A 17,286-nucleotide genomic window follows, 5' to 3' on the forward strand; every position below is an offset into this window, starting at 1 on the left:
TCCAGGCCCAGAAAAATACTTATGGTTTATATTTACTTACATATGGATATTAGCTACTAAGTCTACGGTAGTCAGTCTCAGTCTGTAAAATCACAGAATTTAAGTGTAGAGTAAGTATTATTGGGGGGGGATTTCCCTATAAAAAGAGAATAGAATAGTTAGCTATGAGTGGATGAGGGGTAGGACTAGAACTCTTATATCAGAGAGGTTGAAAAGAGGCAGCAAGGGAGGTAATATAGGGAAGAACATTTAAAACTAAGGGCCATTTGAGGCTCATATATGAAAACCTGATACAGTAGAAACTTATTAAAATATGTTTAATCAGGAAGTCAATCTAAATGAAACAGGAGAGACAGAGCCCAAACTGGGCATTTCTTGTGACCAAATGACACTTCCAATACTAATAATGCGTTACATATAATCAAGTTGTCAGCCAAAGGGGTCGCAACACCCATACAACCCAGGGCATTTCCATTTCTACAATATTGTTCTGCCAAAGGAGTTCTGAAATCAAATGACTTCTAAGGATGGTTTGCTGTACTTGTAGATCAGTGCCTTGCTCAGCCATCATCCTAAACCCTTCCTCCTGCAGTAGATATAAAAAAAAGTACAGAGAACCAACACCAGATATTGTGCAGAGAGTGAGAGTCCTGAACACTGTAGCAGCTTCTCATAGTTTAATAATGATGTTTCTTTCCCTTGATGAAGACAGTCTATGAGGATGTGTGTCATCCACACTTCAAGTCTTGAGAATTCCAGAAAACCTACCAAATTCAAGAAGTTCAACTTGAAAGACAATTTGAAGACAAAATGAAGGTTGAGAAAATGTGCTAAGGGAGTTAGCTTTCAGAAAGACAGATTTGAGAAGGAGCTGTAATAAGGCCTGGATTCACTAGTTTCTCAATAAGTCTCATGGGAGTATAACATGAACAGGAAATGTTCTTTTATGCTAAGACCAATGTTCCACAGGGAACTCAGTTGCATAGAGGCTGGAATTGCATGTAATGAGCACACAGAAAACAATAACAGCATTATACATTGTCCTCATAGGAGACAATCCTCAGATGGACAGGTTAAACTATTTCCAGTTGTGCAGGGGATCAATTCTTCAAGGTTGTGCTACCTCTTTTGCTTCTGTTAAAAGCAGCTCTACTAGAGTGTGAAAACCTGTATTTGTAATGTGTGCAGTGAGATAAGGTAAGATATATTGCAGACTCTTGCAGTTTAATCATTGTGACCTATGCTACAGACACAGCACCATGGCATGCATGCATGCATGCATGCATGCATACATACATACATACATACATACATATATACATACATACATATACATACACCTCACAAATAACATATTGTTGTGTCTATAGACAAATAAGTACAATAGAATATTACAAACATTACTTTGAATATATTAGCTCTGTGCTTTTAGCAATGAAAAGGATCATTCTGTAATCACCTCCGAATTCTTCAGTCATTGTGGTCCTTTTCTTTCTTATGTTTAATACTTAGGAACTTTATTGTTTACATGAATTTATTTCACTGTGTTTGTTACATTTGGTATTATTGTGCATGTCAAGAAGCAGTTATTTGTTCTTTTCTAGGAGTCACTTTTAGCACATGAAACAACAAAATGATACTCACAATTTACAGTTTCTCCTCCTGGGACTTTCAGCGAACACAGAACTGCAGCCCCTCATATATTGGCTCTTCCTTTCCATGTACCTTGTGACTGTTTTGGGAAATCTGATCATCATCCTGGCCACAATCTCAGACTTCCACCTGCATACAGCCATGTACTTCTTTCTTTGCAACCTGTCCTTTGTGGACATGTGCCTAATCTCTACTACTGTCCCAAAGATGCTGGTAAATGTTCATGTGCACTACAAGGCCATAACTTATGAAGGCTGCATCACGCAAATTTATTTTTTTACATTATTCGTAGGGCTGGATAACTTTCTCCTAGCGGTAATGGCTTATGACCGGTTTGTAGCCATCTGTCACCCGCTGCACTACACAAGCATTATGACACCTCAGCTCTGTATGTCACTAACTCTGGTGTCTTGGATCACAAGTTCCCTGAATTCTTCATTACAAAGCTTTCTTGTGCTACAGCTTTCTTTCTGTGCTGATGTGGAAATTCCACATTTTTTTCTGTGAACTTAGCATGTTGGTTCACCTTGCCTGTTCTGACACTTTTTTAAGTAATATGATAATGAATGTTTTAGCTGCACTGCTGGGTGGTGGTTGTCTTATTGGCATCCTTTACTCTTATTCCAAGATAGTGTCCTCTATACAGGCAATCTCCTCAGCAAAGGGGAAGTACAAAGCATTTTCCACCTGTGTGTCTCACCTTTCTGTTGTCTCCTTATTTTATTGTACCCTCTTGGGAGTGTATCTCAGCTCTTCTGTGACCCAAAACTCACATGCTACTGCAACAGCTTCATTGATGTACACTGTGGTCACTCCAATGCTGAACCCCTTCATCTATAGTCTGAGGAACAATGATATCAAGAGGGCTCTGAAGAAGAACTTTGTGAAAAAAAACTAGAAGAGTGATTACTGTCCTGGGTCTTAAGTTTTAAAGCAAAAAAAAAAAAATGTTAAGGGCTAAACATTCTGAAATTTCTAATTCTCTGTCTCTTGAATGTGTATACCAACCCCATTCCCAAAGCTGAGAGATTGTTTTGGAAGAATGGATGAAAGAGTATAAGAGCCTAGGACTGTGGATGACTACAAAGGAACATTGTCTCCTAGACTCAGCAAGACATCTGCATATATGAACTTACAGAAGTGGCAACAGCATACCCAAAAAATCTGTTTAAATCCAAGCTAGACAAAACCAGAACTTTTAGAGGGGAAGTGGCACACAATTTTACCCCCAAGCGGTGAACTTATTTTTAGTTATTGGGAAAAAGAAAGGCAGTTTTTTTGTAAGAGTGTAGACATTGGTAAGTTGATCAGTCTCCAGTGAAAGTCCACATACACAAGACCATTTGAGCAGCACAAATTAGTCTCAAAGGATTTAAGAATAAAAGGACACAAATTTGGTTGAACAGGGAATGGAGAGGTAGAACTGTGAAGACTTGAAAGAGGGGGTTCATATGACCAAAACACACATGAAGCTGTCAAAGACTTAATAGACAAAAATCAAATATTTTGGGATGAGATAACAGAGCAAGGTTTTACGTCTATGTATTTGTTGTAGTTTCCATTTCTTTGGTTTCAAAATCTTTATGAAGTGTGCAAGCATTTGGCTTCTCCTAATATCTCAGTTTTCTCTTAAAAACTTTGAGATTTTTTTTCACATTTGGTTTTAGTTACACATAACACATATTTTTAAAAATATATATTTTGTCATAGGACATGGATTTATTTTAAACCTGTTTTTAATTTTAAATTATCGTACAAGGTATTATATATTATGGAATTTCAAGCAAAGTATGTTTTAGTAGATTTCCCTTTCTTACCTCACCCACCCACTGTTACCTTTAATAGCCCATGTAACTTCCCTCAATCTCTTTTTTTTTCATGTTGTACATGTCCTTTAACATGTCTCCATCTTTCCTCATGATCAACTTTTACCAACTCCAGGTCTCCTTTCACTTATGAATAATTCACATCAACATGATGAGATATCAAGTTGCTTTTCTTATGATATTACTGAAACCATTTTATGCTGTGCTTCTCCTTTATGCTCTTTCCACTGGGGGTAGACTCACATCCAACAGCGAAGGATATTTGCATAGTAGTAGATGACAGATGTTGTGCAGACCCTTCCTGCCTTCCAACATCTTTCCCCAACTCTGCATCTTTTAACAGACTTCTGAGTTTTTTATCTCAGCAAGAAATCTCCTGGACTTCATGGGGACTTTTTTTTTTCAGTTCTGCATTCACAACACCCACCATAGTCATTGGGAGAAACATATTATCAAATGCACATCAATGAGAAAGACGCATTTTTAATAAATTGATTGCTTTGGTCTCAGAATGGTAGTAGATCTTATACCCAATAATATAAACACAAACATCATACATTTTACTACTAGGAAACATTTTTCTTGTACAATAAACATAATTGAAATATAAAAGTAAGTAATCTTTGAATACTCATTGATACATTTAAAAAGTATGTATATGTGTCTACTTATGGGCTTATTTACATGCATGGGCCACAAAATCCAGAAGATGGTTTCAGATCTGGAGCTGGAGTTACAAGCAGTTGTGGATCTCCTGAATTCAGTACTGGAAACAAAACTCAAGTCACCTGGAGTATGTAACATATAATCTTAACATCTGAGCTATCTCTCAGCTCATAACATTATTATTATTATTATTATTATTATTATTATTATTATTATCCCAACTTCCATTTTCCTCAGAAACCTAATTGTTCATAAATTCTAAGTAAAACTTCCTTTTTTATTCTGAATTTTGCAGTTGTCAGTAGAATGAAAAAAAATCAATGTTATTTATTATGTGTCTTTATGCTCATAAGTCACTTCTGTCTTCATGACAAAAATATAATCTGTAAGAGTCCTGAATTGCTGTTCAACTATGCAATTTTGCTTCACTAGCTTTCCTAAAAAATATGAAAATTCTATATTATGGAAATAATCATCATATAGCAATGTCCAAATACAAATTATTGAATATTCTTACAAAATAAATGCTGAATGTTTTTTTTTTTATTTCAGAGACAACTCCAAAGCAGCACATTACACCATTGTCATCATGTCCATTAGTCATTATAAGAGTTAGCTTTTGCTACAGGACAATAATTGCTAAAAACAAGTGTTTTAAATAAAGTGCCAGTGTTTTCAATGAGACAATATGATGATGAGATATTCCAGCCTGGGCTGATTTCTACATTTGTAGTCAATAGTGTTTGACTTGAGAATTTCTTGACATCTTGCCTGGACTTCTACTTAATGAAGATTTAGCTGAGAGTTAGATGATTTAGGATACTGACTGTGGAAACACACACACACCATCACAAATAATGACATAGCTATTTTCAGATTTGATTGGCTTGTTCAAGGGCTTGGGATAAAATAACCAGTCTTATTCACTCATCTGGGTCTTTAACTAAGATTGTGCAATCTGCAAAACAAATTATGCAAAACACTATGTGCATACATTTTGAAAATTTTTTCTTCTTTGAGCCTCATATTTATTTGAGTTTGTTTGTTTGTTTGCTTGTTTTTAATTAAAGGGCTTAGAAAATTTGGGATTATATGCATGAGGTCAGTCATCAAATGTTGAACTGTTAACTGGATCATCATCACTCCTTTGAATAGATTATTTTTATTTTTTCAATAATTCTTTATTCTGATTTTTGGAAATATCATTCTCTTCTTCTGAAGGGGAATCATGAGGAATTTTTTCACTGATTTATTTATTCACTTTAAATCCAAATTTCAGTCTCCCCTCCAAGTCCTGCCCTTGCACGGCTCTTCCTACATTCCTTCCTCCAGTTTACCTCTGAAAAGAGGAAGGTTCTCCCCACTCCCAAGGTAGCAATCTACCCTGGCACCTCAAGTCACTGCAGAACTAGGTACATCAGAAAAGACAGCCCAGTTAAAGGAACAGGATCCACAGGCAGGCAACAGTTCCTTTGTTTCTTTGTTTACTTATTCAGTTTATATCCTACTCACTGCCCCCACTCCTGCTCACATCCTCCCACAGTATCCTATACTTTGTGTTTAACATTTACTTATAAATTAGTACATACCAGGCATGTCCTTTTGGGTCTGGGTTACCTCACTCAGGAAGATATTTTCTAGTTCCATCTATTTGCCTGAAAATTCAAAATGCCCTTGTTTTAATAGCTGAGAAGTATTCCATTCTGTAAATGAACACATTTTCTTTATCCATTCTTCTGCTGAGGAACATTTGGGTAGTTTCCAGTTTCTGTCTATTATAAATAATGCTACTGTGAACATAGGGGAGTAAGTGTCCTTGTTGTATAGTACAGAATCTTTTAGGTATATGCCCAGAAGTGGTATGGCTAGGTCTTGATTAATTGATTAATTAATTGATTGATTTTTGAGAAACCATCAGATGGATTTCCAGAGTGGTTGTTCATGTTTGCATTCTCGCTAGCAACAAAGGAGTGTTCCTCTTGCTCCACAGCCTTGAAGTGTGAACTGTCTCTTTACATTTTGATCCTAGCCATTCTGATGAGTGTAAGGTGGAAACTCACAGTCATTTTTATTGAATATTTTATTTATTTGCATTTCAGATGTCATCCCCTTTCACATTTCCCCTCCCTAGAAACCCTCTAGCCCATCCCCTCTCCTCCTTTTTGCTTTTATACCATTTTAATCACATGCAAGAATTAAGGTCAGTTCTAGGTTGAGGAACTAGCAATACAACAGATGCAAACAGTCAAGGAACAAGCAAGGCAGTAAGCACAAATAGTCAAAAAAAAAAAAAAAAAAACAAGCAAGGCAATAAACAAGGACACAGGAACCACAGAGAAGACAGAGACAGGATTCTTCCATTTTCTTTCTGCATATAGAAGCTAGCCCTATGCCATAGCTTTCCATACCCAAAAACCCATGCTGAGAAAGCTGGTATCCCAGGAGTGTTGACACACCTAGGATCACCAACTCACAGGCTCACAGGAAAGACAGCTACAGTCAGAGAAAACAAGACCAACTAACACCAGAGATAACCATATGGCAAGAGGCAAGTGCATAAGCAACAAAAACAAAGGTTAGTTGGCATCATCAGAACCCAGTTATCCCGCCACAACAAGCCCTGGATACCTCAACACACCTGAAAAGTAACATTCTGATTTAAAATCACATCTCATGATGATGATAGAGGACTTTAAGAAAGACATATATAACTCCCTTAAAGAAATACAGAAGAACACAGGTAAACATGTAGAAGCCCTTAAAGAGCAAATGCATAAATCCTTTAAAGAAACACAGGAAACGACAACCAAGCAGAAGAAATAATTAAATAAAGCCAACCAGGATCTAAAAATGGAAATAAAACAATAAAGAATTTGTGGGTCCCTGCTGGAGGGTGTCCCATGATGTTCTCTGGCCTGACTGGGGACAGAGTGCAAGCAGGGAGGGTCTGTTACTGCCTCTGCCACTGACTCTGCCCATGGGAAGTCCAGGCCAAGGGGATAGAGCATGAGCAGGGAGAGCTGGCCTCTTTTGCCTCTTTCGCTGCCTCTGCCCATGTCTCCACTGTCGCTGCCCAGTTGCTCCCAAGTGCTGTACATGTCTCTCTGTGTTAAGATGGCCCTGGTGGTGCTGGTGAGGTGCCGGCTATCTAGCGGAGAGGGGAGGGTTCTGAAGGCGTTTTGGGAGAACAGACCTTTTCTCTAGTGTTACAGCTCTTGTGACAGAAACTCTCAGACAACAGGATAATTCTTGTGTGTGTTTACTTCTCCTGAGTTAGTTCAATATATACAGTTTTGGGGTGGGTTAAAGTCTGGTAGCAAATAACCCTTATTGGCTTGGTCTGAGAGCTTGGAGATGCCTCATCTACATGTGGGAGAGCCTAAGGCAATATTCCTATGTGACTGGTGGCCATAGCTGTGAGATGCTGAGACTGAGTGAAAAAAGCCAGGTGCCAGGAGCGATGCTGAACACATTCTGTCTCATGAGGGTTGGGTGTTCAAAGCTTGTGCTTGAACAGGTGCTCAGCTGCTTCTCACAGCCCACTGCCCCACAAGAAATCACAAAGGAAGACAACTCTTGAGATAGAAAATCTATGAAAGACATCAGGATTTATAGATGAAAGAATCACCAACAGAATACCAAAGATAGAAGAGAAAATCTCAGGTATAGAAGACAACATAGAAAACATTGACACAATAGCCAAAAAAAATGCAAAATGAAAAAATCTTCTAACCCCCAAATCCAAGAAATCCAGGACACAATGAAAGGATGATACCTAAGGATAATAGGTATAGAAGAATGCAAAGATTCACAACTCAAAGGAACAGTAAACATCTTCAACAAAATTATAGAAGAAAACTTCCCTAACCTAAAGAAAGAGATGCCCATAAACATACAAGAAGCCCACAGAACAACAGGTAGATTGGACCAGAGAAGAAATTCCTCCTGTCCCATAATAATCAAAACACCAAATGCACAAAACAAAAAAGAATATTAAAAGCAGCAAGGAAAAAGTCAAGTAATATATGAAAGCAGACCTATCAGAATTACACCAGACTTCTAAACAGAGACTCTAAAAGCCAGAAGATTCTGGGCAGATGTCATACAGACCCGAAGAGAACATAAATGCCAGCCTAGGATACTGTACCCAGCAACACTCTCAATTACCATAGATAGAGAAACCAAGACAAATTTATTCCAAGACAAAATGAAATTTACACAGTATCCTTCCACAAATCCAGCCTTACAAAGGATAATAGATGGAACATTCTAACACAAAAAGGAAACACCCTAAAAAAGCAAGAAAGTAATCTTCTTTCAACAAACCCAAAAGAAGATAGCCACATAAAATAATTCAACCTCTAACAAGAAAACTATTTCACAAAATAGAAACAGTAGGAACATTACCTAATTCATTCTAAGAAGCCACAGTTAAGCTTATACCTAAACCACACAAAGACTCAACAAAAAGAGACTTCAGACCAATTTCAAATATTTATGAAAAACTACTCAATAAAATTCTCACCAACTGAATCCAAGAACACATCAAAATGATCAGTCACCACCATCAAGTAGGCTTCATCCCAGGGATGCTGGTATGGCTCAATATAGGGAAATCCATCATCATAATCCACTATATAAAAAAACCTCAAAAAAACCCCTACAAGATCATCTCATTAGATGCTAAAAAGCATTTTGTCAGGGACTGCTCTGCCAAATGTTGGAACCTGCACTGCAGAAAGCTTGGGGGCCAAAATTGTTAGAGCCCACACTGCCCCAAGCTTTGGAGGCTAAATTGTACTGCTGCTCCAGTCTGCAGGTCAGGGTTCAGCAAGAGAACGAGAGTGAGGGAGGACTTGAAGAATGGAGACCAGAGTGTGATTCAGTCCTGTTTATTTTCAAGTCTCTCTCCTTCTCTCTTTCCAAGTCCCTTGTTCCTAGTCCAAGTCCCAAGTCTCAGTTCCTAGTCCCTAGTTCCCAGTTCCTAGTGCCTCCATGTTCCAAGTTTCCAGTCCCTTTTCTGTCTGCCTCTCACCTTTTATAAGTCTCACTTCTTAAGTCATGCCTTTAAGTCACACCTTTAAGTCTCATCTCTAAGTCACACATTTAAGTCACACACACCCAAGGGAAATCCTGGGTATATAAAACAAGATGTTATCAGAGTGTGCTCAGCTGTTGTAGGCTGTTGAAAACAAGTCTCTTGTCAGGGAATATGGCTCAAGATGGCTGCACGGATGATAGCCACCTTCTGTCAGCTCTCCACAAGTTCCCCTTTTTAAATATTTTTTTTTTCAAAAGGGAAGGCTTGGAAAACTTACGGAAACCATGCCTGCCTTAGGTAGGAACAAAGGACCCCAGCCTCCCTTTCCTATCTTTGGATACTCAACAGCCATTGGTTGAGCTCCTGTCTTAGGATGGTGAGGCCTCCCTTTTTAGGGGTAAGGGTCTTGAAGTGTTCTCTTACCTGTCATTGACTATCCAGCTTAGCGCATAAATTAGGAGTTAATCCTCATAGTCTTGATGACAGAGGTTTTAGAATCCCCTACTTCCAGCCTGTAATGATGGACCTGTATGGGTTTCATTTGAATAGCATCTATCTGTTGTTGTACAAAAGCCATCAGTTTGTTAAGCAGCATGGACCCAAGAGACAAGAGACTTAACAATTCCTGAATAGTCTGTATAACAGCAACACTCTTTTTTAAGGGCAACACATAACTCCCTCTATCAGAGGAGTAAAAAGTATAAGCCTCTTCTATTCTGTTTACAAATGTGTTATAGCAGAATCTAATTCTATAGAAATTCAGAACTGATCATAGATTTGATCTTAGCAAAACGTACGGAAATCCCTGTTCCTGCTCCAGTCAATCTCAAACCCAACAACAACTATAGTAACTGTGGTAGTGGGTTTTCTCCTTGGTCTAAACAATGTTCCCCATTAAATCATAAGTTGTAGAACCAAGAGTCTAATAGAGCCACCCTGGAGGTATGGGTGGTGATGTCTCCTTCCACATTGAGGACTTCCCAAGTCAGGTTTGCTGGTTGATCTGTTCCAGTTTGAAGGCAATTGAGAAGCATCTGCATGTCTCCTGCAAAGAAAAATTACACTTCTTAGTGGGTTTCTCCTCCCTGGATTTGTTATTGTTGTCTATTTATTTAATCAGTCTCTCTAGCAGCCAGCGTGTGGCATCTACAGTTTGGGAATATATGCAGACAGAACCTCTTCCCCAGATAAGCACTGGATCTGGCCCATTCCAGGATCCAGTTAATGGGTCTTTCCAGAGGACTGTGGCATAATTCTTTTGGGTATCAGGGTGCCAGAATCTATTTGCAGCAGATTTTCCTTTGGAATCTAAAGTTAAAAAATTTAAAATAAAGAGCATGTGATAAAGGATATTTCTGGGGGATCACTTGGTAGGGTACCATCCCCCTTTTTAATTTTTTCAAATTGACATTTAATGGTTTGGTGTGCCCTTTCTACCATACATTGGCCCTGTGGTTTATATGGATTGCCTGTTTTATGTAGTATTCCCAAGTTTTCACAGAATTGGTGGAAACTGGAGCTTGTATAACCTGAGTCATTGTCAGTCTTTATCTGTTTAGGCATACCAGCAATTGTAGCAAGCATATGAGTGATCACATTGTTGCTTGTTTCTCCATATTGTAATTTTGCATAAATGAAACTACTGTATGTATCTACACATACATGTATATATTTTTGCTTGCCAAATTCATTTTAATGAGTAACATCCATTTGCCAGAGACTGTTTGGTATCAGTCCCTTTGAATTTACACCCAAATGAGGAACTGGTAAAAGTGTAACACATGATTGACATTGTTTATCAATTTGTCTAGCTTGTTCTCTGGTAATTTTAAACATAATTTTTAAAGGTTTAGAATTAAGGTGATGTAACTTATGAACCTTTATGGCCTGATGCAAGTTAGATGCGGATCTGATAAAGTCACTGCAGCTACATGAGTAGCTAGATCTGCCTTGGTGTTTCCTTCAGAGAGAGGACCTGGTAGCCTAGTGTGGGCTCTCAGGTGTCCTATAAAGAATTTACACTTTCTCCTCAAAATTAATTGTTGGCACTGTAAAAACAAATCAGCTGCTTCTGAGGAATGCTTTATTTGCACAGCAGTTTCTAGCAGAGGGATAGATTGAGCTATATATTAGCTATCTGTATAAATATTAATGGTTTGATTTGTAAATGCTTGAAACACAGCGATAACAGCATGTAATTCAACCAGTTGAGCTGACACAGATGATGTAGCAAAGGAGACTACTTGATCTTTAAAGGCAGAAGCAGCTGTTCCTGATGTGGAATCATCAGTAAAAACTAGCAATGCTTCCTTGATAGGTGCATGTGTGGTATGAGATGGAAAAACGAATGCATGGTGATTACAAAACTGAACTAATTTATCTGGGAGATAATGATTATCTATCTGACCAGCAAATGAGGCACATGCAATAGGCCAGACTTCAGAAATCTGCATAAGCCAATCAATCTGATGCCTTGTATAGGGTTGTACTATTACATCAGGATCTTTTCCAAAATATTTTTGACTATTATCTCTGCCCAGCATAATCATATCAGCTACAGTAACATAGTATGGATAAAAAAACTTCTTAGGGGATGAGGGAAGATGAACCCATAATATGGGTGCAGTTTGCCAAAAAACTGCAGTAGGAGATAGTTTAGTGTTAAAAATAAGAAAATATAAAGGCTTAGAATAATTAATATAAGTTACAAATTGAGATGAAATAACACTCTCAACCTTCTGTAAGGCTTTTCTACCCTCTTTTGTTAGAACCCTGTCAGACTTAGGGTCAGGATCTCCTTTGAGAATCTCAAAGAGAGGCTTCAATTCTCCTGTCATGAGTTTCAAATATGGTCATAGCCAATTAATGTCTCCCAATAATTTTTGAAAATCATTAAGTGTCTTAAGGGAATCAGTCTTCAAGGTGGCCTTACTATTAATAATAAGTGGACCATTAATCTGAAATCCTAAATAAGTATATGGATCTTGTAATTATACCTTTTCTGGTGCTATTTGTAATCCTGCAGCCTGTAAAGCTGTTCTAAGGTCATCAAAACAATGGGAGTACCTGTTTTCCATCTTTTCCTGCTATTAAAATATCATCCATGAAATGAATCATATAGATTTGCTTCCACATGGTTCTAACATTCACTAGCAATTGAGCAGCTTATAATTTTTCGGTGGTTAGGGACCACTGATCCACCCAGATGGAAGATCCACCTTCCAGGTGATGGGATCCACACAATGCACTAGGGGTGCAGTTGAATTAGTAGCCCCCATCAAAAATACCACAAGCCTCTTCTTCCATTCTTACCATGGACCTCCATAGGATTAATAATCCCTTCTTCACTTTTTCCTAACCCTTTCTCTGGGGAAAATCCAGAGTTTACCATTTGAGCCATGATTACTTCATTAGGGGTGCACATAATCAATCCCAACTGGGATAACAGATCTCTGCCCCAGAGATTAATGGGAAGGCCCAGGATGACATAGGGTTGTATATTCTCTGTATTACCTTCTTTATCTTTCCACATCAGCACCTTAGAGCTTTGTTGTGGATTTTGACTTTGGCCAATACCCCTTAGATTGGTTAAGGTTGGGGTCAGAGGCCAGGTGACAGGCCAATCTCTTTGTTTTAGGATAGTCACATCAGCTCCTGTGTCTACCAAGCCTTAGAATGCCTTTCCATCTAGCCATAGTGTCATCATAAGTTTTTATTTAACTATAGGCTATACCCATTATGCATCAGAGGAACCAAAGCCTTCATCCCCTCTCTTAGGACTCTTATATTTGTGATTAGTAGGAAACAATGGAAGTAACAATAGTTGAGCTATCTCCTTCCTGTAAGAATGGTGACTATATTCTGAATTGCTTGAGCCATTACCTTAATCTCACCTTTATAATCATTGTCTATAACTCCAGGAAAAATTTGTAGTCTGTGCATAGTAGTATTGCTTCTTCTCACTATCAGGCCAAATACATTTGGATAGAACAGTCCAAACACTCCAGTGGGTAAGGCCTGAGGTCCCATTTCTGGGGTGAATACTGTGTAGGTGGCAGAACTAAGGTCCAGCCCTGCACTTCCTGGTGTTGCTCAACTAAGTTCAGAAAGGAATTTGTGTTTGCTGGTATGAAACTGACTGCTCCATAAGCCTGTTTTGGTTTGCATTGGTTCAGGGCCTAGAACTGGCCCCTGTTCCCGTTTCCCTGATTATGGGAAAGGGTGTTTCCTTGTGCATCTCTTTTGGACCTACATTCACTAGCCCAGTGCCTTCCACACTTGCAAAGTGGGCAGAGCCCAGGCTGTTTTCTGGGCTGTCTCTGGGTTAACTGATTTTCTGCCTCACATTCTCTTGCAAAGTGTCCAGGTTTGCCACATTTAAAACAGGCCTTTTAGTTTCTACTAGCCAAAAAATCTCTTACTTATTGTCATTGCATGGCAGCTGCCATAGCTAAGCCCTGTTGGTAGGAGGGACCTATATCAGAACATAGTCTGATATACCCAGTAAGGTCTGTCTTTTTCCTGTAGGGTCTAATGGCCACTTGGCAGGCAGGATTGGCATTTTCATATGCAAGTTGTTTCACATAATCTACTCCTGCCTCTGCATTACCAAAAATCCTCCCTGCTGTTGTCATCAATCAATGAACAAAATCAGAAAATCGTCCATTAGGTCCTTGTCTGACTGCTGTTAAGGATGCACCAGGGTCTCCCTTTGCCAGGAGTTTGCGTCAAGCCTTTATGGCTGCATTTTGAATTTGAGCAAATAAGCCTGGGTCATATTGCATCTGGTTATCACTAGAAGCAAATTGCCCTTCTCGTACTAAAGCACCAACGGGCCAACCATTGTCTGCCTGAATGTTTCTCCTAGCTGTTACTTTACAATTCTCATGATACTCTGATTTCCAAATAAGATGTCACCACCACTAAGAACTGCTCTCACTGAAGCTAGGTGATGAGAGAGAGAGAAAGAGAGAAAAAGAGAGAGGGGGACATGGAGACAGATGTTCACATGTCTCCACCAGTCAAAGATGGTTGATATATCTAGGTTGAGTATTGGGTTACACTTCTGATTGAGCATTGCCAAACTTATAAAGCCTTTGATTAACACTGTAAAAAAATTGTATAAAAGCAAAAAGTAAAAGGGGGCATAGGATAGGGGTTTTCTAGGGAGGGGAATTGGGGAAAGGAGATGGCATCTGAAATGTAAATAAAATATCCAATAAAAAAAGAACTGCTCTCACTAATGTATTCCAATCACCAGGAGTCAGCCACTCCTCTGTGTCAGACTCTAAAATTGCAAGAGTAAAGGGAGCAGAAGCACCATATTGTGATACTGCATTTTTAATTCCTTAATAATTTGAAAAGTAAACCCTGTGTGATGTATCCAAGCAACCCCTTGATCGTCTCTGGTCTCAGATACAGGGAAAGCCTCAGCATCTCCCTTTTCTGGATAATCTGTGGCTAATCTAAAGCTAGTTGATAGGGGCTGCCTTTGTATTCCGGGTTGAGGAACACAAGGAGCCAGGGGATTTTTGCAGTTTACCTCTTGAGACATCTTCCCTGTCTTTAATTTTTGTATCTGATTAATTAAGTCTTGATACTCTTTTTCTAACTCTATTTGTTGTTTAAGAACAGATTTTTTTTCCTGTAACTCCCTTATGGTATCTATAACCACCATCTCCATTGGGAGAGCATTTGGAGGCGAAGGCACATAGGGAGGGGGTCTTTGGAAAGAGGGCCATTAGGGTCATAATGTTCGGCTGCCTCTTCCTCTAGGTCAGCACAATCTGGCTCTGACAAGTCGTCATCAACCTTTGGTTGTATTTTAGATTCTAATTTCGGATAAATACGATTCTTTTTATTTTGAACATGAAAGATAACATTTAAGGTCAAAGCAAAAGCAGACAGTTAACACACATGAGCAGTAAACAGCAAAATAAAAACAGAGAGTTGAGTTCAGGCTGACTTATTTCTTGCCCCATTTTTATTTCATGACTTACCTTTCTCAAAGCTGCAGATTCCCATGGTGATCACCTTCATTTCACTTCTGAATTTTCGGCAGATCCTTCTTCCAGTAACGTCCCTCACTGGGTCTCTTATTCTTGTTGCCCCATGTTGGGTGCCAAAATGTTGGGGACCACTCTGCCAAATGTTGGAACCCGCACTGCAAAAAGCTTGGGGACCAAAATTGTTAGAGCCCGCACTGCCCCAAGCTTTGGAGGCTAAATTGTACTGCTGCTCAGGTCCGCAGGTCAGGGTTCAGTAAGAGAGAGAGTGAGGGCAAGAATGGAGACCAGACAGAATGTGATTCAGTTCTGTTTATTCTCAAGTCTCTCTTCTTCTCTCTTTCCAAGTCCCTTGTTCCTAGTCCAAGTCCCAAGTCTCGAGTTCCCAGTTCCTAGTGCCTCCATGTTCCAAGTTTCCAGTCCCCTTTTCTGTCTGCCTCTCACCTTTTATAAGTCTTACTTCTTAAGTCATGCCTTTAAGTCACACCTTTAAGTCTCATTTCTAGGTTACACATTTAAGTCACACATACCCAAGGGAAAATCCTGGGTATATAAAACAAGATGTTATCAGAGTGTGTTCAGCTGTTGTAGGCTGTTGAAAACAAGTCTCTTGTCAGGGAATATGGCTCAAGATGGCTGCACGGATGATAGCCACCTTCTGTCAGCTCCCCACAGCATTTGACAAAATTCAACACCCTTTTATATTAAAAGATTTGGGAAGATTAGGAATTCAAGCCCATACCTAAACATACTAAAAGCAATATATAGCAAACCAGTAGCCAACATCAAACTAAGTGGAAAGTAACTTGAAGCAATCCCACTAAAATCAGGGATTAGACAAGGATGCCCACTCTTTCCCTATCTATACAATATAGTACTCAAAGTTGTAGCCACAACAATAGACACCAAAAGTAGGTCAAAGGGATACAAATTGGAAAGGAAGAAGTCAAAACATCAATATTTACAGATGATATGATAGTATACTTATGTGACTTTAAAAATTCCACCAGAGAACTCCTTCAGCTCATAGATACCTTCAACAAAGTGGTTGGATACAAAATTAACTCAAAAAAGTCAGTAGCCTTCCTTTACTCAAAGGATAAATGGGCTGGGGAAGAAATTATAGAAATGATACCCTTCACAATAGTCACAGATAATATAAAACATCTTGGTGTGACTCTAAGCAAGCAGGTGAAAAATCTGTATGACAAAACTTCAAGTCTCTGAAGAAAGAAACAGAAGATCTCAGAAAATGGAAAAATTTTCTATGCTCATGGATTGGCAGGATTAATAAAGTAAAAATGACCATCTTGCCAAAAGCAACCTACAGATTCACTGCAATTTCCATCAAAATTCCAGCTAAATTCTTCAGAGTTAGAAAGGGTAATTTGAAAATTCATTTGGAATAACCAAAATCCCAGGATAGCAAAAACTATTCACAACAATAAAAGAACTTAGCTGACCTCAAGATGTACTACAAAGGAATAGCAATTAAAAAAACTGCATGGTATTGGATCAGACAGGCAAGTAGATCAATGAAAGGGAATTGAAGACCCAAAAATGAATCCACACACCTATGGTTACTTGATCTTTGACAAAGAAGCTAAAACCACTCAGTGGGCAAAAGGTAGCATTCTCCACAAATGGTGCTGGTTCAACTGTTGTCCAACAAGTAAAAGAATACAAATTGATCCATTCTTATCTCTTTGTACATAGCTCAAGTTCATGTGGATCAAGAACCTCCACATAGAACCAGATATGCTAAATTGAATAGAAGAGAAAATGGGAAAAGCCTCAAACACATGGGCCTAGTGGAAAATTTTTTCAACAGAACAAGGTCAAGGATTGACAAATGGGACCTCATAAAATTGAAAAGGTTCCATAAGACAAATGACACAGCCAATTGAACAAAACAGCAATCCACAGATTGGAAAAAGATCTTTGCCAATGCTACATCTGATAGAGGACTAATATCCAATATATACGAAGAACTCAAAAAGTTAATCTCCAGATAATCAAATAACAATATTAAAAATGGGGTACAGAGCTAAACATAGAATTCTCAACTGAGGACTATCAAATGACAGAGAAGCAC

The 17,286-nt window shown here is 38.7% G+C and overlaps 1 protein-coding gene across 1 annotated transcript; it reads left to right on the forward strand.

Moving 5' to 3' along the window:
- Nucleotides 1-1,054: 1,054 nt before the first annotated feature.
- LOC143435906 (olfactory receptor 1073-like) lies at nt 1,055-5,006 on the forward strand. The gene is given in 3 exon segments (XM_076919612.1): nt 1,055-1,197; nt 1,605-2,148; nt 2,150-5,006. Coding segments are annotated over 2 exon segments (930 nt in total). The 5' UTR covers nt 1,055-1,197; nt 1,605-1,620; the 3' UTR covers nt 2,552-5,006.
- Nucleotides 5,007-17,286: the final 12,280 nt, after the last annotated feature.

This window comes from Arvicanthis niloticus, chromosome 22, assembly GCF_011762505.2.
Source record: "Arvicanthis niloticus isolate mArvNil1 chromosome 22, mArvNil1.pat.X, whole genome shotgun sequence".
Classification (NCBI taxonomy): Eukaryota; Metazoa; Chordata; class Mammalia; order Rodentia; family Muridae; genus Arvicanthis; species Arvicanthis niloticus.